The sequence below is a fragment of the Zootoca vivipara genome, chromosome 6 (genome assembly GCF_965207765.1).
Source record: "Zootoca vivipara chromosome 6, rZooViv2.hap1.1, whole genome shotgun sequence".
NCBI lineage: Eukaryota > Metazoa > Chordata > Lepidosauria > Squamata > Lacertidae > Zootoca > Zootoca vivipara.
Window position 1 is genome coordinate 55,798,528 of NC_142589.1, and position 26,782 is coordinate 55,825,309.

The following is a 26,782-nucleotide window of genomic DNA, read 5'->3' on the forward strand; positions in this document are numbered from 1 at the left end:
AACTGAAGCAGGTCCTGGTTTTATTTTCCCTACTTGCCTCCCTTGCTCTCTTCTTCCTTCCCACAAGGCCAATGGTCCTATGCACGGGCAGGGGGGGGGGGAGAGACAGTCAGACTGGAACAGACTCTGAAGTTGTCTTTGCCTGCCTCCCTCAAAGGATGGTTAGGTTAGGATGCAATGGGAAGCCAAGCTCAGTTGTGAATCTCCCATTTGCACTAAGGAAGGAGCAAAGCAGGAATGCACCCTGACTTATTATTACAAGCAAATGTGGCCCATGTATATGTCAAGCCTTTGAGTCTAAATACACAAGCACCATATTTTTATAATTCGGCCTTTTGACTCACCATTCATTTCTTCCCTGCCCTGCATGTGGTGTGGGACTGAGCTTACTGATTGGAGCCATCTCAGTGTTGTTGCTGAGCTGTTCCTTGTGGAAAGAGACTTCTAGCAAACGGGCTTCCACCGGGTGTAGTGATGATGGTCATCAGCTTGGATGGCTTTTATGTATTGTATATTTATTTCCTTTGCAGATTTATAAGCAGCTTCACAACTGAAAGCTACCAAAGGGATGCACAAGAAGATAACACACAAAAGATTACAGGCTCAGTAAAAGCTAAATCAATAAAATTTACAGAAATTTCAAAAAAGGATTAGACTAGACAAATCCAAAGAAACTCCAGCATCAAAAAGCATCTCTCCGCTTTCTAACCATCCTGCCATCAGCTCATGCTGGGGAGAGTTTAGTCATGCTAAACCTTCAGAGCAGGATAACACAAACTCATAGAGGATGAGGCTATCAGTGACTATTAGTCACAAGGTCTCTGTTCTGCCTCCACTGTTAGAGGCAACAAGCCTCTGAATAGCAGTTTATGGGGACCACAAGTCCAGCTTGCAGGCTTTCCAGAGGCATCTAGTTGATCCCTGTGGGATGCTGGGTGAGATGGGCCTTTGACTTGATCCATCAGGGATCTTCTTATGCTCTTAGCTTATGCTCTTTCCTCTTGGGCGCAGACCCTCAAGGTCGTGTCCACCGACCCCACCATCTGCTTATGCTTCCAGTCCCCAGTTGCTGCTCCCTCTTTACTCTTGTTCCAGAAGCCCTTCCACCACGGTAGACTGGGTGGGTGGGGTTTGTTAGCTGATTTAGTTTCCCAAATCCTAGTGATCCCAGCCAGAGGTGACCTGCATGGTGGGTAGGCAGGAGAACTGGCCAGTTATCAATTGGAGTTGGCCCTGTGAGCTGCCATGGGATGGAGATTCTTACACTAATACTGAATCTTAAGCTAGAAGAGAGTTTAATGTATGGGGCAAATGTGGGTTGGAAGATCCTGCCTTAGAGGAGGTGGATGAGAAGCTGACAAGGGCTGGTTGGGTGCCAAAAAAGAGACAGAGGGACATCTTTATGGGGCATTTCCTTGTGGAACCTCATCCTGCACTAATTGAGCTTTTCCCTCTGCTTTTCTCTAATAGTGGAAGGCCAGTGGCTGGACTGGGGATCCTGGAGCCGCTGCTCGGTGTCGTGTTCCAACGGGACTCAGCAGCGCACCCGCAAATGCAGCGTCTCAGCTCACGGCTGGGCAGAGTGCCGGGGGGCTCATGCCGATGCCAGGGAGTGTTACAACCCCGAATGTCCAGGTAGGGAAGCTACGAGTCTCCATACGCAGGTGGCAAGCAGACAGGGGAAGGTTGCAGTTGTAGCTCCAGAGGGACTGCAAAGCCAGTCGCCACATCTAAGTGAGAATCCCCAGCATGCTAGTGATGGACATGGCTAGCTTGGGTGTGGCCATGGCTTGTGGGCACAGCTTGGGTCTTTTGCAGCCAGTTCCCAGGAGAGTAGGCAGGTCAAGCTACTACAGGTAACTCTTCCAAAAACTTCTGGAAAGTCATTTCCCTGGGAAGCCACAGGGTGAGAAACATGGAGGCCTCTGGTGCTTGTATGTAGCCTAAGAGTGCGTGCACTAAGGCCTTGGCGTCCCCTCCAGGTAGGAACAGGAATCTGTGTGTGCAAAGTCAGCACCTGCAATTGGTAAGTCTCTAGAGTGGCTGAGCGTGGTCTCCTCCTTTGTCTGGTCAGCAGAGCCCCTGCCTGCTGCACCATAGGCTATAGCTGCTTTAGCCTCAAACATTTTCATTACAATTCACCGCCCTGCGAACAGTTTCTCCTGACAAAGTTAGTGGTTTTATCAGTGCAGTAAATAAGGAACAATTATCTCCAAATAACTCAAGACCAAGCCTCCAGCTCTGATCATCACGGACCTCCAGGGACCTCAGTCTGAAGCACAAATTGTCCGAGTCTCATTTCGGGTTCGGCTGCCCATAGTCAGGGGAAAGGGGAATATTTATTCTTTATTTTTTTAAAAAATGGAAAACTGCTCTGTGATCATTGTGTGCACATCAACTTAGCTCTCAGGTTGGCTTTCCATCAAATGAAAATCTTTAAAACAATCACGAAGCAATTTATAAAAACAAAATAACAGCAATATAGTTAAAACAACCAGGTTAAAACAGCAGGGGGCAGGGGAACCACAGCCAATCCAGCAAAACCGAGCTAACATTTACATGCTGTGCCAGGAGCGAAGATAACAAGATAAAGGAAGGCATCAGAGGTGGCATAGATGAGCTTTGCTGGGGGAGTCAGGGACACCCGGTGAAAGGCCCCTGATGATGGCCAAGGACAAACTGGAAGAGAAAAGAGGGTGCTTCTTGGTCTGGGCCCTTCCCTAGAGGTGCGGCTCTCAGACTTTAAAGTCCTGTCTTGCTACTGTGATGCAGACCTTGGGATTGCTCCCACCCAGCTCCTCGTCTGACTTTCACAAGCTCAAGCTTGGCAAGGCAGGCCTTTGACGTCAGCCCCGTGCTCTGCCAATCTGTCTGGAGCGACAGCTGCTCTCCATAAAGCCGCTGCTCCTAATACGGCGGGTTCAGAGACGCCAGTCATCCAGCGGCAGTGACAGATGGCCCCCGGCTTCTGCCTCCTCTTCCCCCTCTGGCATCAATTTTCATTTGTCAATTTTTATTGAGGAGTGACAGCCAGTGATGGAGACCTGAAATCAACAAGTGGATTGGTTGTAGGGTCATGAAATCTCTGAAGCCAGCCTATGCCAAGTTGGTGCCTCCAGATGTTTTGGAGTACAACTGCCATCAGCCGCAACTAGTGGCGGAGGAGAAATTTTATAAAACTCACATTTAAAGGTGAATCTATCAAACTCACTCTTTCCAAAACAAAATATGAGAACCAAAACACCATCGTCCATCAAATTCACACCTTCCCTAATTTTGCGATGCAGTTCTCCAACCAAGCACTGTTTACAAAAAAAGACATATATTAGGGGGGGGGGAGTGTGCCTAAAAATAAATATATTAGTGAAAATAACATTCAAAAATACATTATATTATTATAAATTGCTTGCAAAAGTGTGTACGTTAGTCAAAACTGCATACCACATGCGCTTATTGGGAGAAATTCGTACAAAAACACTGAAGAATTTTCATGAGGATTTAAAACAAAATTTGCAAACTGCTGCTGAAATGAGAAGAATTCAATTTAAAATAAGAAAAATGAGAAACTGAGTCAACCAATATTGACTGATCCTTCCATCGCTAGCCCTAGCCAACAGGACTGGGGCTTCTTCTTCTTCTTCTTTTTGCAGGTGACCAAAGCAATATCTGTTCTTATTCACTGGTTTTTAAATTTGCAAACCTGCTTCAGACTCTGGGATGTTCATAGTTTGCAATAGTTCACATAGTAAATATGACAGAAGCCAGACTTGAACTCTGACCTCCCTGATCTAAATCTGGCTTGCTATCTATGAGATCGATCCTGTGGCCAATCTACTGCAATTTTCATTTCAGTTCAAGAAATGGGTTGGCTAGCGCACACTTGCTGGTTGTTGTGACAATAAAATGGTGGCTGGATGGAACCATTTACACTGCCTTGACCTCCTTGGGGGAAAGGTGGGCTTTGAAATGAAGAATTGTGAAAAGCTCTCTGCATCATGGTTCTGCTATGCCTTTGAATTTCAACATTGCCTTTCCTGCTCATACTGGCTCAGCCTTTAAGCAAAAAAGGTTTCCCTGTACAAAAAGCCTCTTGACCTTTAAATGCTGCATAAGAGCATCTCGGATGGACAGGCAGAGCAAAAAGAGTAAAACAGTATCGTGGGTGCTGCTATCTATACGTTGCTCAGGGCAGTCTCGAGCAGGTTGGCCGCCCTGGCGCTGAGGGGCGGAGATCGCTCCGGCACCCCCGCACTCGCAGGACGCAGCATGGTTTCCGCATGGCTTTGCCGCGTGGCGCCTTGCCTACCGGCCTGCCACCCTGGCACACCACGCCACCGAGGGTCTACCTAGAGCTGGCCCTGACGTTGCTTCTTTGTGACCTTGAGCCCTGGCTGTATCTATTGGGGACGGTTTCTCATGCTGACCTGTAAAGATGGCCCCAAAGAGGATCTCAGTATGCAGAAAGACAGGAACCCACTTGAGGTGGGTGGTTTGGTTGGCTCATGGAGGATTTGCCAGTGGGATTTGGTTGGCTCATGGAGGATTTGCCAGTGGGCTGTGGGAGCAAAACTTTTGCCCAGCCCAGATAGGCTCAAACATAGTTTTAAATATAGAGAATCAGGGCTTGACCACAAGTAAAATAAGGTAAAAGCCTTATTCTGACCACTGCAGGCATGAGAGTGGGGTGGGCTTGCCAAGTTCAAGTGTTCTTCCATTTTAAAAAATGAAACAAAACTCATTGAACATATAGAACATTATGTGCTATCAGGCTGTGCACTAGGAGTTTGTTTCTCCATTGGAGGGGGCCCACACCTGAATCCTGAAATGCTTAGGAAAAGGGCAATAGCACTGGCAGAGGAGATGGGATTTAAAGGCAGAAGCAAAGACAAGCTGGTGCTGTGTAGAGGAGGCTGGATCAATCGTTCCCCAACTGTGCCAGAAGAGAGCTACTATTGTGTCCCTGATAAACACAACTGCAGGGCTCATCAGTGTGCCCCCCCCCGGTGCCTCCTATGCTACCTGCATAAAGGTATCAGAAAATACCCTCTCAAAAATTCACAAAGCACCAGAGACCGTTTGCTCTTCCTGCTCAGTTCCTGTTTGCACTGGCGCAGCCTCTCCTGCACTGAACATGTCCACATTGCACTGGATGTCCATCCCTCCATTTTGAGCAGAGGTGCAAAGAGCTTCTCTCTGCGAGCAAACATCGATGTAAGAGCTTCTCCCTCCATTAATGGGGTGGCCAAAGAGGGGCATGTTTGCATACCACCCTGTGATTTTCTCCAGGGTTTATTCTAAGCTCCTTCCCCACTGCACAAGCAGGCAGAACACTTCCCACTCGCAAACTTTCTGTAACTGACAGAAATAACACGAAAGAGGGAAGAGAACATAAGAATCTACAGAGAAAGAGACAAGAAGAATAAATAACAGTGAACGGAGGACAAACAGGAAATTTGGGGAAATGAAAAAGATAGTGAGGGAGCAAGAAAACAGAGTTGCCTTGAAAAGAATCCCCTCCTCCAGTTATTTTGAGGAAGATATTATCTCCCTTCCTTAACCTGTATTGATTCCCTTTCCCCACAAAGCATAACTGAAGCTGTGCCCTCACCACAAATGACTAGAATTTGCCTCCTATTACAAAACGACTGTTTTCCTTGTAAAATATGATGGAGATTCTGTACTGAGGGTTAATGGAGCACCTTCACAAAATGGCTGCTCAAAGACTGAAAAGTTGTTACCTCTAACCCATGTATTATTTACAACACTGTCTGGAATAAGGCCCAGGACACAAACCTATTAATATCAATGTATCTGCCTGTCCTTGAGTCTGTCTGGGGCTTCAGTTTGCCTCGTGCTTCTTGCCCTACCTATTCCGTCCTGTAAAGCCTTGCAGTCTGTGGGGCCTGGCAGAGGAAGGGAGAGAGGCCTTCTTGTGTCAGTCTGAGATTCTCTAAGGTGTTGCCATTCAGTAAACTGAACTTTCCAGAAGTCTTTAATATTAGAGATGAGTCATCTTCAATGATTAGTTCTCCATGGCAGGTGAAGAACAAAATACTGTCAAACAGGAACAAAGCTCCAGGAATCTTAGGAACTGTTGTATGACCCATAGGAAAGGGCCTGTCCTCTGTTGCATCTGCTGTTATGATCAAGAATAGAAAATGGAGGGGTTGGAGAAAGAAGAACAAGGAGCTTCCATAAAGAGCTGGAAGGAGATTCTTTAGCTCTGATTCCTGTATTGAAGGAGGGTGGACTAAATGACCCTTTGAGCCCATTCCAAACAAGTCTGATTATGTGAGACTGGCGGGAATTGCCAAGCTCCCTGTTGAAATATAGAGAAATAGCTGCGCTACCAGTTTTAGGTTCTGCTGAGAGGCTGAGCAGCAAGGAGTCACGTCAAGGCCTGAGGAGAACTGAAACGGCTGGAGACAGTTTGGGGACCACAGTTGGCTGAACACTGAATTGCACCACTTTCCCCTAGAAAATAGTTTCTTGCTGGCTGAGACAAACACATAGTTTGTGTCAGTAGGGATGTTTAGATAGAGGCAAAGGAGGAAAATTGGTTATACCGCTTTCTTTCAACGCATGCATTCAATTCAGCCACCTCAGATGCTAATATTCCGTATATGTTTTCAACCTAAAACTTCCTTCCTTTTGCCAAGACTGTTCTGGTAGCACTATAAGAATGAAGAAATATACAACTAAGACTGTTGGTGCAAAACTAGCTCCCGTGCAGGACTTGGTGGTGGCACCCAGCAATTCACCACCATCACCCACTACAATAGCTGTGCATCACACACCAGCAACCAATCAGAGGCGGAGCTAGCTGCTTTCGCCCCCGGAGGGGTGCACATGCTGTGCACCTGGGGGCAGGGCAAGCGTTCCAGGGGTCATCGCCTGCGGCAAGTGTCCCATGGGGGCGGGGGGGGCGATGTCACCCCCTTCCTCTGCCAGTGCTACCAACACAAATTTTGTAGCTATGTTTAAGGGTGTGGGTTTTTTTCCAGAGCAAAACTACTCACATCCTCCAGTCCCAGACAATTTGGCCATCTTGAATCATAATAAAATTTAACATAGAATCATAGATACTCAGCATAATGGGAAAGGGGGCCCAATGGCACAACTGTGTGATCTTTTGTTCTGTGTTTGTTTTGTGGTGATACATTATGATTTTATATCTATATATACAGGTATTGTTTCATTAAAGTTCAATATGGGTCAATAAATGTGTTTGACTAGTCAAGTAATTGGTCCCATAATGCACGATTAAGACAAGGTTATGAAGATTTGAAAGGAACCAGCATACATCTTCATTTTCTGTTTCTTTTTATCTTTTCTCATCTACCTTTTTTAGAAACTACCCAGCTCCTTGTTAAATCCCATATACCCAACTGTGCAAAAGCTTATTTCACCCTGCACCCTTTTTTGACATTGCACAAAACGCGTCTAGCTGCTCATTAGGGGGGAAAAACTTTGGTCCTGTCTCCTTTTCTGCTCTTTGGAAACGGCAGTCATTTTGTGTAATGCCACGCTCCATGAGACCTTTTGTGTGACTCCTAGCCCATGATATTTTAAATGCCCTCACTGGCTCAAAAAGGCTGGCAACCCCTGAAATAATGAGAAAAGGCTCCTCCATGCCCAAAGTATATACCCATAAATGAAACTGCCCATTGTGTCTCTGAAGGGTTTCCTGCGTCAGCCTAGCTTTCTTCCAATCTGCCTCTGCCATACGTGAGCAATCTACTGCACCTCTATATTAGGTAATATTGGATCATTCCTGATGCAGAGAAGCAATATAATTGCCCACCTGTGGAAGAGGCCTCCCACTGTTTCTCTGTGTGAGTCACTGGAAGAAGGCAAGGCCAGAGCAATCAGTCTCCAGTGGAGGCAGAAGATTCTGGGCCATTCAGTCAAGAGGCAATGATCTCTCAGAGGATGCATGCCTAGAACACACAGAAACTAAGGTGTGGCTCCACTCCTCCAAGTATGGGCAATTCTTGCACAGCCTTTTTGGTGGTAGATGATGAAGGGTGCTTCCAGTTTTAATTCAAGGAAAGCGTGCCTCTGCTATCAACAGAAATTTGGGGAAATGGAGGCTTTTGTGCTGGCTTTGAATGTGGGAAACCTGGATCCAGATCTGGCCAGCTGGTTGCTTGTCAGTTCTTGACGTGGTGTTGTCTCTTACTGCATTTGGTAGCAAGGCACATTAAACTCTGCTACTCAAGCTGGTTGAAATCTGCAGGATTCAGAACCTTGAAAGAAACTCGCCTCCTGAGGAATGAAAATGAATCCCATTTGTTAAAGGGCACCCTTGCGGTCATGGCCTGGTTGGGAAGGGGAGAGGGGGCATTTTAGCTTAAATGAGATCTGAATTATTGATAAATGCGTTTAATCATCTGTGGAATATTTGATTAAAGTAATTATCAGCCGGCACAGTTGCATCCCAATGATAAAGAAGGACTTCTTGTATCTCCTTGCCATTCTGTCAAAATGACTCTAAATTGGGAGGGTGTGTGAGAGAGTGAGAGATGGTTTAGAAAAGTCTACTAATTCTTCCTTTCTGCTCCCCTGAACTGAAGCTGATAGCAAGTGGGGCCCATGGAACCACTGGAGTTTGTGCTCCAAGACGTGCGATACGGGCTGGCAGAGACGCTTCCGCATGTGCCAGGGGACGGGCGTGCAAGGCTACCCATGCGAGGGCAGTGGGGAGGAAGTCAAGACATGCAACGAGAAGAAATGCCCAGGTAACTGGCCTTGCTACCTGGCTGAGTCCTTCCCAGGCACTGCTCCACCAGACATCCCAGTTTGTTCTGGAAAGTCACAAGAGGTCCTCGCCTTTCCTCTAACAAAAGGATTCATTCATTCATTCATACTAAAAGGACTCACTCTCATTGTGTCATGTGAGCAGCCCATCCTTCCATTGGTCCTTCACTTTTTCTGCCTCCCCACCACCCCTAACAGGGTGTGCTGCCTATCTGCATTTTTGTATATTTGCATATCACCTCCCCATTTGGTATGTGTTGCCCCATCTCTCAGTTCCCTTCTCCCATTCCCTCCCCACAGCTCTATTTTAGGGTTTCTGGGGAGATGAATTAACCTCTAGTGAGCCACCTAGGACTGTGTGGGCCCAGGCTGCTAAGGAAGAGAAGGTAATAAAGAGACAAGGCATTCATGTTTTGTGATTGACAGACATCATGAAGGCCCTAGATTTGCAGGATCTGGTATGAATTCTAGGATCATGGTTTTTGGCTTCTATCTGGTCAAATTAGCAAGTCCCAGAAGGCCCAGGGTTCAAGTATGCTCTCCATTCCTGCTTCTGACAATCTGGTTGTCCCCCCCCCCTTAAGTACAGCAAACTCTCTTATCCAAAAAGTCTATCAAAATGCATGCATGCATACATTCCTCAAAATTTTTTTAAAAAATTGTGGCTTTGCTCACTTGATACATACACACACCTGCTATGCTGAGCGAACCATCAGCCTATTCAAATTTAATCAAGTATGGATTCAGCTGAGTTCCCATTGAAAGGCAAACCTACCTAATACCGCTTTCTGAAACAATATGCAAACCGAAACACAACGACCGTTTGAAATTCACAGGTCTTTGAATTTAGCAATGTAGCTCACCACCCAAGTTGTGTATACAAAAATGCATATACTGGGGTGAATCGTGCATAGAAATGCATATATAAGTGAAGAAACATTATGTTAGGCATAATTGCATGGGAAAATGTGTATATGAGGAGAAATGAACACTAAAATGCTGATTAAAAAGGAGGTTATCTAACTCCTGGTCGTTTAACAATAGCAGCAACGCTCCCCTCCCACCCTAAATTAGGTTGCTACAGAGAACAAAACTAGTTCCGCTGCTGAAAATGCTGTTCCTGAATTCACAGTTTATCTCATACTCCTAAGCAGTTCAGCTGATGCCCTCTTTTCAGTGGCTATTAGTCACGATGATTCCAAATACCCATCATGGGAGAACAATAGCAGGAGAGGTTTCATGCAAGGCACTCATTTCCTTCTTGTGGACTTCCCAAAGTAGCGTGTGTCATTTTAGGGGGTTAAGCTTAATTTTTTGCAAATTTCTTCAGCAAGGGGATCATTAAAAAATACGCTTTCAGGTGTGAGGAATCTGCTATTACTTTTTTTAATTAAACAACATTTAAGTCTACGTTTGATTAAGAAACACATAAACTGCTTTTGGAAAATGAAAGAATTTTAATTTTGCCTTCTGAAAACGTCACATAATGATAAATAACAACAACAACAATGATGATGATGGTTATGATAACAACTGCAAGTAATTGGCAATCATTTTTAATGTTTTCTATTGTACACACATTTACTTCCCAAGCAAAACTAAATTATATTAATTTAACCAAAACATCTTTCGAATTCCCAAGTCATTTTACAGCTTTTTAGCACCCCTCATTTTTGCAATTTGAAAGTTGGAAAATTCAACTTTCCCAGAGGGCATCTGGTTGCTACACTAGACAGGCCTTTGATCTGACCCAACAACATCAAGGCTCCTCTTGTGTTCCTCCCACAGCCTACCATGAAATGTGCAAAGACGAGTATGTGATGTTGATGACTTGGAAGAAAGCTGCTGCTGGTGAGATTGTCTACAACAAATGCCCATCCAATGCTACAGGTAGGCAGCTGCATGGGTGCGGATCCACATTTTTTAAGCAGAATGAAGCCTTGTGGGTAACAGACAGCAAGATGAAAGGAGGTGACCTGAAGGTCTACCTGCCAGCATGAGTTTCCTGCTGAGAACTGAAGGCACTGCCACTTCATAAGGGATGTCTGCACTAGCTAAGCAGATTTCAGCTATAGTCATACCTCGGGTTGCGATCACTGCAGGTTGCACGCTTTCTGGTTACGGATGCTCCAAACCCAGAAGTACCGGAATAGGTTACTTCTGGGTTTCGGCGCTCACTCATGCGCAGAAGCGCTAAATTGCACTTTGTGCATGCACAGAAGTGCCGAATTGCGTCACGTGTGTGTGCAGACACGACGCTGCAGGTTGAGAACACTGCGCGTTGCGAACGTGTCTCCCACATAGATCACGTTGAGGTTCCACTGTACATGGTTCTGCTCTGGTTTGTGCGGCAAGATGATTGGCTTCTTCAGTCCCAAAAGTAGAACTGTCCCAAGGTAGTTGCTAACCCCCCTGTGATATTTTTTACTGAATCTTTCACCAACCTGGTGCTCTCCAGATGTTTTGGACCACAACTCCTATCCCCAGCTACTGGATGAGGCTGATGGGAGTTGTAGTACAATTCAGATGGCACCAAGTTGGCAAGGCTATCTTGGTACAACTCTTGGCAACTCCCCAGTTCTTGGGCATTGCCCTGCATTTCATTCCTCACCCATGTTTATCTTAATACTAAAGAAATCAGATTGCACATATGTTTACCTCCTCATTAAAACCAAAACCTCTTTCCAGCTTCCGTTGCAAAATTTTGCAAGCCTCCAATGAATATGTCTTTTTGAATATTCCCTCTGCTCCCCTTGCAGATTTGTGGGCACTTGCACATTTAACAGCGTTGAAAAAGGCACATATCTGGCTGCATGCAATTTCTACATTATTGGGGTTTCTTAATAGAAATAAACACTACTACTTGAAAGAATAGCTCAGTTGCTAAGGGAGAAAGAAGCCCACACTGAAATAGAATGCAGTGTGCAAAGCTTGTCCTCAGCGCTGCACATGGGGAAGCCAGGAGCATCACATTGTATAAAATAATTAGATGGTGCTAGAGGCCTGACCTCTCTGGGTCTGGAGTCCATGTCTGTGCCATGGTCTGCTGAGAATGTCTATTAAAGGTACAATATTTTAAATGTTTTTATTCAAGCCCCATAATAAGCACATTTACAAACATAGTTGGAAAGAGAGGGGGGGTTTTAGTGGGGAGGGGGGTTTAAAGATAACAGTCTTCAATAGGAATAGTGAGGAGCAGGACAGGGCCAAGGGATGTAAGGAGTTGCAAAATGTTCACCCAAATAAACTAGCTTTCTGGAGAAAACTTAAGCTTTGTCTGGGGAGCAGCAGAGCAGAGTAATAGCTGCATTCAATGCCTGTTGCTCATGCTAGGGTTAAAAGGCAGTGAGGTGTTTTTCTCCTTTTTTAGGTGTGTCAGCTCCAGGCTGGCATTACTGAGACATTTGCATTTTACAACAGGGCTTTACAACTTTTCAAATAGATCAGGACTACAAAGCCTGGGAACATCAAAAGGTCCTTTCCTGGCTCCTGAAAAACAATGTGGGCACCAGGGGAGTTCCATGAGTGGGATGCAGGTGGGAGTTTTGTCTTTTGCATCAAAATTAGATGAAGCTCTTCAGGTGGTAAATCTGCATTTTGGGGTGATAGTGGGCTGGATGAGGACCATAAACTGAAGTCTAATCCTGACAAGATGGAGGTGCTATGGATTGGTGGTTTGGGGGTCCAAGGACTGGGTGATCAGCCCCTTCTGGATGTGGTTGCACTCCTTCTGAAAGGCCAAGTTTGTAGTCTGAGTGCATTCCTTGAGTCTACCTTGTTGCTAGAGGCTCAGTTGGCTGCAGTGTTGTGTGGCTGTTTCCAACGCCATCTAGTTGGCCAGCTGTGGCTGCTCCTAAACTCTGATAGCTTGACCATAATAATCAGTCCCCTAATAATCTCCAGACTTGATTATTGTAATATGCTCTATGTGGGGCTGCTCTTAAAGATGCCCCAGAGATTGCATGAGATCATGTACCACCAGTCTTGACAGATCTGCCCTGCTTGTTTCTGTAACCGCATCGGCTGCCAAGTTCAGTTCAAAGTGCTGGTCTATAAAACCCTAGATGGTTTGGGAGCACAGACCCCTGTTCATGGGTCGAGAGCTGTTGGGGGCAGCCTCTGTGGCTAAAGTCAGAATCATAGGTCCTTCTCAGTGGAGAGTCCTCCTCCAATAGTGGAACATACTTCCTGAGGAGATTTAGGCTAGGGTTGCCATATTTCAAAAGTGAATATCCGGGCAGAAAAGTTGTTGAGCTCTTTGTTGTTGAGCTTTTGGGGCAAAATTGCTTTTAAAAAATCTGCTTTGAAGCTATTTTTATGGGGAAATGGCAAAAATGGCACTGCCAACATGGGCTACCATACATCTGGATTTTCCCAGACATTTCCGCAATTTCCGCCCGGACACTGCTGCTGACTGCAGTATTCCAGATATATCTGTATGGCAACCCTAATTTAGGTTGTCACTAAACTGATGAGCTTTCAGTATTAGGCAAAAACATTTCTTTTTTGTGTGTTTAATTGTTTTGCCAGAGCTGCTGTTCAGTTTGTTTTAAGATAGTTATTCTGACAAAGGTAGGAAGAGGTAGATTGCTTTTTTAGTTTGATTGTGATGTACCTGGATGTGACGGGATTTACATAATATGCTTATGATGACTTGCCTAGTGATGGATTTATGGCAAAGGATGGGATCCCAAAAAGTACATGCATAAATATGCCTTACTGGGCAGATTGTGAGCCTAAAAGGACCACCAGGGGCCCTTCTCCTTCAAAGTTCAGCCCATTTCCTGTCACAAACACCCCCTTGTTTGGGGCTTCTTCCTGGGGACTGGGCTGGAGGTGGCTGGGCATTTGGGGCACCTTCAGCCACAAGTGCTACCTGTTGGTTTACCTTCTTTCCTAGGGTCTGCCAGCCGGCGGTGCTTGCTCAACTCCCAAGGTGTGGCTTTCTGGGGCACGCCCAGCTTCGCACGCTGCATCTCGCACGAGTACCGATACTTACATCTCTCAGTAGGTGCAGACTCTGGCTGGCAAACAGACCTTCTCTCTTCCCTTTTTATTCCTTTTGGCTACAGTCTCAGCCCTTTCCCTATCGTGTGTGTGTGTGTGTGTGTGTGTGTGTGTGTGTGTGTGTGTGTGTATATATATATATATATATATATATATATATATATATATATGGGGGAGGGGGTTGATGTAGGGGTGGGACAGGTGCTGCTGAGCATGGAAAGGGGTGCACAAACTGCACAGAAAATGCAATAGGCAAAATCAGTTAAGGTACCAATCAAATCAATGATGACTGATGCTGGCATTTTCAGCGATGAGGTTGTTGGTGGGCAAGTATGTGTGTATGGATTTGCATTCTCCCCTGGCAAAGGTAGTGCAAAATGTGTTGGGGAAGTATTTAATTAAGTAATTATCACAGGAACATGCAATCCTATGTGTGCCTGCTCAGAAACAAGCCCTTAGTCCCAGGATCTGCCGTATACTGATGTAGTCTGTTGACACGTTTATCTTCGTATTATCTGTACCAGCTTTCACCAGCTTTGTGCCCTCGAGATGTTTTGAGGTACAGATCCCATCAGCCCCAGCCAGCCAGCTGGCCATGCTTGTTGGGACTGATGGAAGTTATAAAGTCCAAAACACCTGGCGGGCACTGGGAGGGTGGAAGCTGATCTGCATTGGCAGACCTGTTACATGAAATCCTTTTTTCACTGGCATTCCTGGGGATTGAAACAGGAGCCTTGGGCATGCAAACCAGGTGTGCTGCTCTTCCACTGAATTACAATGGGCCTTGTCCACTCAGGGTCTCTCAATGTCTAATGGCACACAGATCCTACTCCATCCCCAACCTTATCTTTCTCCATCTCTTTCTCTCTCTTCCCACACTCCCTCATCTGATTAAAGCTCCGAGAGCATTTGGCCAAGGGGCAGCGCATGCTGGCAGGTGAGGGAATGTCTCAGGTGGTCCGTGGCCTGCTGGAGCTTGTAGCTCGGAAGACGTACTATAGTGGAGACCTGCTCTTCTCAGTGGAGATCCTGCGCAATGTCACAGACACTTACAAGAGAGCCACCTACATCCCTTCCTCAGACGATGTTCAGGTACCATTCTGGCTGGGAAAGATGTAGGTTCAAGGCACTTGTTGCACAGGGCCTTTGTAACAAAAGAGGCTTGTTTGCCTCACTATATGACAGGGAGTCAGGGATGGACAAATCAGCCAATTTCCTGTTAGTGTCAGTTTTCCATATGTTCAGTCATGAGTCCATTCTGTCTCTCTTTCTATGATTTTTTTTAAAAAAAAAACACACAAAAATGCACATTTAAATATTTTCTCCTAAAATGCATTTTTGTCTGCACCCCCCCAGGCAAATTTTGAGCCAAAATTTCCATCACAATTTTTTTGCAGGCCAAAAGAATAAATGTGTTATAATTAGTCCAGTGTCCCTCATAGGCAGTAGTAGCCACAAGAAGCCATGATTCCAGATGTCTTTCAAACACAACCAAATTCTTCCACAAGAAAGGCAATATTTTGTGACTTGCATATTTTTTTCAGATCAAACAGGCTGGCAGAGATCTGCTTATTTTGCATTAAGTGACTTGTAGCAGTTATGTTCCTCCTCTTACCACTAGAAACTCTGCTTAGCCATTTCCTTGAGATTTTGCCAGGTGCTGCCTGCACAGTTTCACACTCATCCCTGCGCACTAAGGCTTCTTCCCTCTCCCCTGCCAGAAGCTGAGGGAAATTGCCTAATATAATTTACCAACTGCAAAACGTTGAGGTTATGGATGTTCCTGCTGAGCTGAATCATTTAATACACACATGATGATATCAGCTAATATTTGAAATGAACATTTTAGCAGAAAGCAAAGCAAAAGAAAAACAGTGTTCATGACTAGCAGTATTTCTCAAGAGGGTTCCTGCCTACCCACAAGATCAATTTTCAATACAGCGTTCTTCGCCAACCTAATACTCTCCAGATGTTTTTTACTACATCTTTGATTAACTCCAGCCAGCAATGTGCTAGAGCTAATTGGAGCTGTAGTCCAAAGCATCTGCAGGGTGCCAGGTTGGTGAAGGTTGACAGCTGGAGGCTTCCCAACGCCTGCACTTCAACCTCTCCTCTCCTCCCACAGCGGTTCTTCCAAGTCGTCAGTTACATGGTGGATGCGGAAAACAGGGAGAAGTGGGAAGATGCACAGCAGGTGAGCTGACATGCCTTGTGTGCAGGGCTAGGCTGTGGGGACCCCCAGCCTGTTTTAACACCTCCTTCTGCCTCACAGGTCATGCCTGGCTCTGTGCTCCTGATGAAGGTGGTGGAGGATTTCATCCACCTGGTTGGAGATGCACTCAAGGCCTTCCAGAGTTCCCTCATCGTCACGGACAACTTGGGTGAGTGGCTGGAAGAGAATGGAGGGACGGCTTACTTGCTTGGTTGTAGGGAAGGGAACAGGGCAGGGTGCTTGTACACCAAGTCCACAGTCTTGGAGGTTGTGCCTGCTCCAGTCCAGGGTCCTTGAGGTCACTTGCTAGGCCTTCTTGAGTATGGTGGCGAGTATGGTGGCAGCAACTTCCATCCAGTCCTGCATTCGTTGCAATCAGCTCTGCCTCCATTCCACTACAGTTCAGCTTCTACTACAACCCACATCTTGTCTTACTATCTGCTATGGCCAAAACTAATGTAATTGATTACAGCATTAATTTACAGGCATTTCAATGGAAGGGGAATGTCAAAAGCACTACAGAAACAATGTAATTATTTAGGTAATGTCCACAGACTTAAAAAATGATAGGGAATAACACTCACATTCACTTGCGGTCAAGGGGGCTCTCAGTCCACTGTCCCCATTGTCCCAATTAGCATACTAGGCTTGGTCCCTCCACCACTGAGGATCTAGAGGTCTGTTGTGTTGGGAGAGGGGCAAAATGAGTCCCCCCACAATACCCAGTAGTGACCCCCTCCCCTCCCCACTTTCTTTCTCCCACCCTTGGCAGTAATCAGCATCCAGAGAGAGCCGGTTTCTGCTGTCTCCAGTGACATCAACTTCCCCATGAAGGGCCGGCGTGGAATGAAAGACTGGGCCCGCCACTCTGAGGATAAGATCTTCATCCCCAAGGAAGTGCTCAGCCTCTCCTCATCTGGTATGTGGTCTGTGTCCGTGTGTGTTGGGGAAGGGCTACGGCTCAGTGGTCCCAGGTTCAGCCCCTGGTATCTCCAGGTAGGGCTGAGAGAGAGACTCCTGTCTGAAACACTGGAGAGTTGTGTAAAAGCCTAGCAGCCAGGGTAGACAATACTGAGCTTGATGGAACAATGGTCTGACTTGGTATAAGGCAACTTCCTGTGTTCCTACACCCCTGTACTGTTCTGTGACCCTGGAATTTGGAAGCTTCTTAGATCTCTCGTTCTATCTCTGGATTTTAAACATTCTTTGAAGAGAGAGCTAAGAGAGCCTGGATTCTTCCTGGAGAGAAAGGGGCAAAGCTCACACGCTTGGCACACAAAAAGCCTCAGATTAAATGCATGATTTTTTAAGGTGGGGCAGGAAAAGACTCCAGGATTATACCCCAGAGAGCCACTACCTGTCCGTGTAAATAATACTGGCCTTGTTGTAACAATGGAATGGCTGTAGCTTACTGTTAGAGCATGTGATTTGCATGGATAATATTCCAGGGTAAAACTGGGAATGTTCCCTGCCTGAAACCCTGCAAAGCTGCCAATCAGTGTGGAGAATACATAGCCAGATGAAACAATGGCCTGACTTGGAATGGGGTGGAGTGTGAGCAGCCATTTCAGCACTCCCCTTCCTGTACATCTTTGTGAGGAGAATGATAATCTCAGGAGAGTTGGGGTGTAACACCCTGCAGACCTCGTCATATTCCCAGTAACCTCACTGGGAGCATAACCGAACCATAGCATAAAATGTGGCCAACCTTAACCAGCTTAATTCAAGCAAAACCAAATTAACTTGCCCTGAGCTAGCTCATCCCAGTTCAAGCCCAAATGAGCTTCCCCCATCAACTAGTATGAGCTGGTCTAGAACCGTCTCTAACCACAACCTAAATCAATGCTGTTCTTTCCTCCCTCCTCCATATCTCTCTGCAGAAACAGATGAATCATCTTATTTTGTCATTGGTGCCATCTTGTATCGCACATTGGGATTAATCCTGCCTCCTCCTAGGTGAGTGGCTGTGGAGGTGGCATGGCATGACATCACACACTCAAATGCCAAAAGGATTGTTTGCGAACAACCTGTTTCTCTTCCACCCACAGAAGTCCCCTGGCTGTCATGTCCAAAGTTCTCACGGTGACGGTGAAGCCCCCAACCAAGGCCATGGAGCCCTTGATCATGGTGGAGTTGTCCCATATCATCAATGTAAGTGCTATAAGGTTCTCCTGCAGTAGTAGTGTCCATAGCAATTACTGCCTGCCCTTCACTATGAGGTCCAAGGGAAAATCACATCAATGTGAAATACAACATTAAAACACTTTAAAACAAATTTAAGTCACAAGTAGAGTGTGTCCTAAAATATATGTCTTTCAAGAGACAGCATGAAGAGGTCTATCTTCAGCATACAACAAAAACTGGATAATGGAGGTGACTTGTGTTCCCCTCAAACATAGTTGGTACAAAATACCCATAATCACAGAATTTCAAGTAGAAATCAGCCTTGGGTTTCAAGGGAAAGTGAATTTCCCTAATGAAAACAATATATGTCTGGCAAGGTAGGGGGAGACGTGCCCCCCCCCATTTGTCTTTGGGGGGGTTGGTGGTCAGGGAGAAAAACAACAATTGTGGAACAAAAAGAATTATTAATAAACAGAGAAATGAGCACAAAAAGAAACAGCAACACAGTCTGGTATTTATTCCCTGTGAAATCTGAAAATATTTTTGTCAAGGGAAAATCCTCTTTAATAAGACATCTCGGAAAAAGAAAAGAAGAAAAATATTACATGGCTCAATGTATTTTTTTCTCAGCATGGAAGCTTCTTCTTCTTTTTAAAAAGTATTTATTAAGGAGTAAGAATTCTCCTTTGAATCAGATGATGAAGATCTTTCGTTATTAAGGATGTTTCTATCCTGCCCTTCAAGCACTGCTCTTAGGGCAGCTGACAATAAGACCTTGCAATTGCAAATGCAGCCTTCTGAAATGCATTGCACATCTGGGCAGAGTTTTGCCCTTTTGAGGACAAAAACAAACCCTTCATAAGTAGCCACTGAAACCAGAAAATTATGTTCATTGTATTCATAATACCCAGTTTAGCCATGCTGGCACCTGACACCAAACTGATCACTCTCCTTCTCTGCATTGTCCACAGGGCACCTTGCATCCACAGTGTGTGACCTGGGAGTACACCAAAGTGTGAGTACACTTCATCCTTCTATAGTGTGGGTTTGTGTAAGAGCACATATGCAGATGGTGGGCACACCCATATGACTGAGAGAGGGGAAGGGTGACTGATTTGGGTAGCGGGGTAGTCTCTAGTGCATAGGAATGAAGCTTGTGTGGGGACAGCTACAAGATGCATCTACACGGGTCATCCCTTGCAAACAGTCATTTTTTAACCCACTGTTAATGTTATCCTATTTCTTCCATTCCTGTTTTGCCATTCCCACTCTCCTGGACACTAGATTATCCCCCTGTGGCAGGAAGGAATACTAACTGGCAGGAGAGCATTGTGATAACACTCACCCCTGGCTAGGCACTACATTGCTACTCAAATCCAGGGGAATAGGCGAGTGGCTAATTGCACCTCTGAGTTGCGGATTTTGCATTAGGGTAGCCCCATGATCTGGATTCTAGCTGAATCCTGGTAAGATCTGCAGCTGACGCTTTCCAGTGTAGCTTTTCTGTGACCATGTACTCAAGGTTTGACATCTTTAAAAGCCATCTTAGTGGTGTTGGGTCTGAGTCGTTCTTTGCCTATGTTACGTGTTGGAGGGATTACAGTAGATGGACCTTGGAGAAAGAAGGACAGATGTATGGGGAGCCTGTTTGGATTGAGGGGGTGGGAGTGAGAATATTGTTATGAACTCGAGACTGCAACAAGCAAGACCCTTTGTCTTTGTCTCTCTCCTCTCTTACTTAATACATAGAGGATGGGATCCTTGTGCCTCAGTGAGACCTGGTTGGCTGTGGCATCTGTGTTTGCTCAGATATGTTTTGCAATATTATCACTTTAGGATGGAGGGCCATCAATATTGTCTCTGCCCATGGATGTGGAATGACAGCAATCTGCAAAAGTATCTTGGCTCTTCAAAATTACCCAGTGGCTGGCTGTCTTGCCTGCGAAGGAAGGTGTGCTCCTAGAATTTGAGGCCTGGAATACTTTAGAGATTCTGTCGGCATTCTACCCACCATGCTGCCTAATAGACTCCCTAGCTGAGTCCATCAGCTTGAAGGTTATGTTGAGATTGGCCAGACTCAATTTTCTGCTCATATGTGGTTTTCACAGGGTGACCTTCATTTAGGCTTTTTAGTTTAGGGGGGGGGAGGCAAGTATAGAGGGACTTAGAATTATGCACGGTGAGGAGAAAGTAGATAGAGAGATCCTCTCCCTCTCTCATGCTACAAGAACTTAGGAGGAGCCAGTGAAGCTGAATGTTGGAAGATCCATGATGGACCCAAAAAAGAACATCAGGAGTTTGCTACTACAAGAGTTAGTGATGGCTAAGGCTGCAGAAGCAGCAGCACCCCCTCCTAATTCAGTTCAGACCCTGATTTGTGGTCCCGATTTGGTTTGAATTGAGTCAAACCCCAAATCCAGAAATGCAAGCTTTCAGTCCTCCCATTAACTTGCACTGGAAAACCAAAATGGCCATGATATGTCTGGGTTTGTTTGTTTGTTTTTACATAGGTGTATGAAGTAATGGTATTCCCTCAAGAGGGAATTAATCCTTAAAATTTTCAGACAGTAAGATCCAGGTTTTTGTGTGCTGGCCACTTTAAAATTTGCTTTGTTCAAGAAATGAAATGAAAAAAATTAAAAGTAAAGTGGCCATAACTTTCTTATTCTTGATGTTTATTCACATGAGTTCATAAAAGCTGGAGGCATGGCAGCCCTTCTGCAAGGGATAAACTACTTACTAATAGGTCCAGGATCAGTACAAAGCCCTTCAAAATGACTCAACCTACTTGGGACTCATCTCAGACTACCTCAACTCATTTCAGACCAGGCCCAATTCAAGATTAGTTCAACCTTCTTGCCTATCCCTAGTGATGGCCTCAAGGCTGTCAATAGCTACTAGTCAATAGCTACATCATCTCCAGTATTCGAGACAGCATACCTCTAAATACCAGTTGTACCAAGTAAGTTTATGGTGAAATAAACTTAGGAAATGGGTGGCATCTGGTTTATATGATGACCCTGTTCAGGGAGAGAAAATAAATTTAAGTGTTTGTATATCTTAATAAATTAATAAAGCAGGTTTCTTGTTTCACAGCTGACTTGTAGATACTTGGATAGCTTGAGCACGGAAGGACCACCTAGTTAGCCATTTTTACATCGCAACACCTCTCTCCCTCTCTCAGTTATGAAAACCTACTTCAAGAACTTTTCAGTGTAAAGAAGATTTTCCTTTCCCTTTTTTCAGTACTGTTTTTCTGCTCTTGTACTTGATGATGATTTACATTTACAGTATATCCTTCCTTTCCTCCAATGAGCTCAAGGTGGCGTATTTAGTACTGCCCCTCCCCATTTTATCATCACTATGATCCTGCAAGGAGGGTTAGACTAAGAAACTGTGACTGACCCAAGGTCATCCGGTGTGCTTCATGGCTGAGGATGGAGTTGAACCCTGGTCTCCCAGGTCCTTGTCCAACACTCCAGCCACTATCCCACACTGGCTCTGAAGGATGCAGCTATTCCATATTCTTTCTCCAAAGACACAATGCCCAGAATATTTTTTTTATGATAAAGTTTCTCTCCCCCAAGATTGCAGAATGTAGGTCTTAAGCAAAACAGCAGGGATTGTGAGAGCCCCATCCCTCTCCTTTCTTTCTCTCAATGCTACCTGGAGCTGGCAAGGAGAGCTATCCAGTCCTTCAGTGCTGAAATATCCCTCATTTGCAGCATAGTATTGTAGTTGCACATTTCATTATTATACATCAAAAAGGAACCTGACAATATCTCTTCTCGCTTCCTCGCCTGTGCCAAGAGTGACAGGCTCCCTTAACGAGGCCAACTGCCCCTCCCCTCTGCACTCCCCACTGTGGGTTAACTTTGTTAATAACAGCTATTGATTAGCAGGCGCTTAGAGATGGATGCCTCCTGCTTGCCAGATGTAATTCATTATCAGCTGGCCGGGAGGGAGGACAGTGGCAGAGGATAAAATAGGACAGATTCCCCTCTGAAACACGTTGTAACAGGAGTAGCTGCAGTGCTCATCTCTTGGTTTGCACTTAAGCCTCCAGCTGGGCTTCAGAACCACAGAGAGGCACACCCACAAGCTGATGCAGTAGTTGAAGCTGTTATTCTAGACCAATATGAGCAGTGACCAGCAGTGAGTGCAGCCACCCATACTCTTGCATTCACATGTGCACCTACATAGCAATTCAGCTGAGATTTGGGGGGGGGGGTTCTCACCCTCTTCCCACTAATGCTAAATCTGATGTCTGCAAAGGGAGAACTTTGCCTTCCAAATGGGTCACTGAGCTAGGCAGGAACTAAATGCTATGTCTGTGTCATTTAAAAACAAAAAAAGTATTTACCACTTCTGTATACGACATTGGGGCGACAGAAACATTTGGGTGGGCGGGAGGTGAGATTGAGCCTGCCCCTGGGCCAGATGTTAGACATCCCTGTTGCCAATGGAATTTGGAGGAGACCTTGGAATTGTAGGCTGCGGCAAATGTAATTCTCAGAGACATTTACGAATAACCAGTAGCAAGAGCTATGTGTGAGGCAGCTAGTGCAGGCAAAGCATTTAGAATTGTGTGCCCATTCCCACCCACTGAGAATTTAAGCCCCTTTTGCTGCTGATGCCGCCTCCTCCGTTTTCTTGTCCTGTGGCTCCTTATGACTCCTAACCAAGTTATTCCCCTAATCTCCATCAAGGACTGATTAATAGGAACATAGGGAACAGCTTTCTGCCAAGTCAAACTGTTATTCCACATAGCTCATTACTGCTTTCTCTAACTGGGAGTGGCTCCTCCAGGGTTTTTCGAATGAATTTTCCTCAGCCCTACCTGGAAGTAACAGGGGTTTAACCTAGGATCCTTTGCATGCAAAACAAGCATTTGTCCATTGAGTCACTTCCCTCCCCCATTTGTTTTATAACTTCAATTCCTGGCTTTAGCTGTAAAGAGAAACTGCATGGGACAGTAAATAAGGAGATAGCTTCTCCCTAGTGATGGGGAAGCTCCCCAGCTTCGCTTGACTGGGCTTGGAATTGAACACAGCTATCCCAATAGTAATTGGGGGAAATAGCACAGTTCATTTCTGAGCCAATGCAAATTGGCTAGCTCTCCCACCCGCTCTGACTCTGTACATCCCACCTAATCACATCCCCAAACTCCCTCCTCACTCTTCCATTAAGAAGTACAAGTCTAGGGTAGCATTCCCACTGCAAAATAAGAAGAGGGAGATTTTTCCCTCTCACCCCCTTCCAGCACTCTTACATAGCATTTTTTGCTGCCTACTCACCAGAAAATCCAGTGGAATTTACTACCAGGTAAATGGATACAACATTGAAGGCTTCGTGAATCATAGTTTTCCAATGGGCAACTGGATACTGGTGGTGGTGAGATGGAAATTCTCATTTGGATCATATTTTAATCTGAGTAAGAGGGGGGGGAATGGGGACTCACAAGAAGAACCTCTCCTTTCCACAGGACTAGTACTTTCAAACTGACATAACCAGCCCAAGAGGAGAGGAGTTGGGGTGAGATGTAACCATGTTGTTACATTTTACCTGCCTCCTCCTTAGATGAATTGTGGAACCTCGTCAATGAGCAGCTGTGTAACAAAAAATAAATAAAAATAGGGTTTATAGCTTTTATTAAGGAGATATGTTTTCTTATTTGAACTCTTTTACTCACCATCCTGAGCCTTACCTTGCTTACTGGCAGCAATGGAAAAGAACAAACAATGTTGTACCCCGTATCACTTATCTTTTTTGCCTGGCGTGCTATGGTCCATGGGGTCACGAAGAGTCGGACATGACTAAATGACTAAACAACAACAACAACAAGTCATATTAAGAGTAGACCCACTGAAATAAGTAGGCTGAAGTTTGTGATAAGTTCATTGAGTTCAGTGGGTCTACTCTGAGTATGATTTAGTTGGAAGCAATCATGTCTGTATCTATTTGGATAATGGCCTCATGCTTTTCCTAGAGTAAAAGATAAAGGTGACCCCTGACCATTAGGTCCAATCGCGGATGACTCTGGGGTTGTGGCGCTCATCTTGATTTACTGGCCGAGGGAGCCAGCGTACAGCTTCCAGGTCATGTGGCCAGCATGACTACGCTGCTTCTGGTGAACCAGAGCAGCGCACGGAAAAACCGTTTACCTTCCCCCTGGAGCGGTACCTATTTATCTACTTGCACTTTGACGTGCTTTCGAACTGCTAGGTTGGCAGGAGCAGAGATTGAGCAACGAGAGCTCACCCCGTTGCAGGGATTTGAACCACCAACCTTCTGATTGGCAAGCCCTAGGCTCTGTGGTTTAACCCACAGCGCCACCCGCTTCCTAGAGTAGGTCAGAGTAATTTAGGTGGGGTTCCTCATTGTCTGCTATCCATGCACTAATAAGGTTTGGGTCCAAGCTATTCATTGGGCTTTGTGTTTCTTTCTTCTTCTGGCCAAAAGAGCTCTCATATTTGTTTCTCCTGTGGATTTGAGCCTTCTTAATTTCTCTAAGTAAAAATCTGTCAGTTTGATTGCAAGTTTCAAAGAAATCCATTAGACATTCTTCTGACACCAAAGTTATCTCCACAAATGATGGATTTGTTCCTGCAGCAGATAACCCTTTAAAAACTCTTTGATCTCTACCTATGATGCTTGCAATGCAAAGTGACTAAGATTGCTCCCTTCCTTTGAAGTGGGGTCTCCCTTCACATCAAATAACTTAGGTGAGAAGAGAGATTTCCACACCTCATGAGGTTAGTTCATGAACAGTGAAAGGACATTCAACATGGAGAGTTAATTTGGTGATAACTCCTGCGGACTTGTTAATCACTGGAACTCATATCCAGTTGAAGCAGATGCCTGTATGTGTTGCTTCGTTTGCATGCTTTAATGTGAATTTCAACTGCAAGGAATGTGTTGGGTGATGCACAGATGTTTACATGCATTAAACATCTTTGTAGGAAATTAGTTATTATATACCAAGCTGTGAGACCCCATTGAGTAGAAGTCACATGGCTCTATAAGACAGTCATCTCCTCTTGGCATTTTGTTTCCTTTCCATACAAGTGTTAGTATTTGTGTTTCAACTGATATCACTTCCCTGCAAGTGATGCCTAGGGAACAAGAGACTTGGGACTTATCCACACTTCCTCTTGTCCTACTGCTTGCCCCCACCCAATTCCACGAAGGAAAACTGCTCTTTAGTGCTCAATCGGAGCAAATGGCAACTGGGGCTTTTCTGGAGTGCCATTTGTTCTGATCTATCACCAAAAAGTGGGTTTTCCTTGGAAAGGAGTGGGGCAGGGGGGAAACCACTCTGACCTGTGCCTAGAAAGTGTGGGTCAAGCAGAACACTGCTCAGATCCATGCTTTCTAGGCATGGCATAAGTGTGAAGTGCTTTGTGAAAAACTTACAGCAGCTTGATCTGTAGGAAGACTTGAGAGTCCAGCCTTCTTCCAGTGGTATGGTCTGAAGGCACTTGAAGCCACCACCTTGTTGAAGCTATCTGCTTCGGGTCAGCACTTGAATGGGTGCCCACCAGGGAAACAGTGGAAGAAAAGTGGGGTAGCAATGTCTGTCTGTCTGTCTGTCTGTCTGTCTGTCTGTCTGTCTGTCTGTCTGTCTGTCTGTCTGTCTGTCTGTGTCTCTCTCTGTCTCTCTCTCTGTCTCTGTCTCTCTCTCTGTCTCTCTCTCTCTGTCTCTGTCTCTGTCTCTCTCTCTCTCTCTCTCACACACACACACAGTATCCTGCAGCGTAAGTTAGCTTTTATAATTCAGTGTTACTGTCTCATTTTTGCTTGTGAGCCTCTGTGCTTTGTTTGCTAATAGCATTTGATAAATTACTCCAGTAAAACCTTGGGAATTCAAGTGTTATGTTCCCATTCTTTGGAGGCTTGTCCATCTATCTGCCAGTGCTATTGCTTAGCTATAGAATAATTATGGAGCTTGAAGGTCCCTTAAAGATACAATGGGTGTGCTAGGACATCTCTAGGGTTGCCTGCCTGATTAGACAAAAGGTCTATCTAGTCCAGCACCCTACTTTTAACTATGGCCAATCAGCTGCTTCTGAAAGCCTCCAAGCAGGGTTCAAAAGCAATAGCCCACTCCCACTGTAACCTCCCAGTAGTTGGCATTCAGCAGCTCTTTGTCTCTGGGTGCTGTGGGCATCCTCTAACTCTGCATTATAAAGATGTCTGCAAGGTGACATGGAGGCTGGCAACACCAACCCTGCCATGTGGTAATCCCTCACAGATGACTGCAATGCCTGGAAACAGGCAGACAAGTTGTGTATCCACAGCAGTGACTAGAGGAGGAATTACCACTGGGAGGAGCGCAGAGGAGAAATGCCATGGTGCCTTCATCTGCCCCAGCTGCAACAAAGCATCTCTCTCCCACATCAGTCTCTACAGTCACAGCAGGCACTGCAACCATCCAGCAGTTTGACCTCAACCCCCCCCCCCAGGAGAACCCCTCCATTGTCTCCCAAGACAGATGGATGCTAACATCGTAGCAGAACCACATCTCTTGAGTGCCACTCCTGCCTCCTGTTCCTCTAACCTTCTCACTCATCCTGAGAAGCAGCTGTCTGAACATTTTGGCTGAGGGATGGGTGCAAGTGTTGCAACAGCATCTTCTCCTACTCCCCACTGCATCCCTGCTGCTACTGCTTGCAAACC

At 45.5% G+C, this 26,782-nt stretch overlaps 1 protein-coding gene across 1 annotated transcript in view; it reads left to right on the plus strand.

Moving 5' to 3' along the window:
- The window catches only part of ADGRB2 (adhesion G protein-coupled receptor B2), a 163,314-nt gene that overhangs the window by 90,021 nt on the left and 46,511 nt on the right, over window positions 1–26,782 (plus strand). Inside the window, exons 5-15 of the mRNA XM_088672247.1 lie at window positions 1,471–1,635; window positions 8,577–8,741; window positions 10,549–10,650; window positions 13,661–13,767; window positions 14,665–14,859; window positions 15,893–15,961; window positions 16,040–16,148; window positions 16,752–16,898; window positions 17,860–17,935; window positions 18,028–18,130; window positions 19,075–19,118. Of these exons, the coding sequence (XP_088528373.1) occupies window positions 1,471–1,635; window positions 8,577–8,741; window positions 10,549–10,650; window positions 13,661–13,767; window positions 14,665–14,859; window positions 15,893–15,961; window positions 16,040–16,148; window positions 16,752–16,898; window positions 17,860–17,935; window positions 18,028–18,130; window positions 19,075–19,118 (1,282 nt within the window). The remainder of the gene's footprint in view (window positions 1–1,470; window positions 1,636–8,576; window positions 8,742–10,548; window positions 10,651–13,660; window positions 13,768–14,664; window positions 14,860–15,892; window positions 15,962–16,039; window positions 16,149–16,751; window positions 16,899–17,859; window positions 17,936–18,027; window positions 18,131–19,074; window positions 19,119–26,782) is intronic.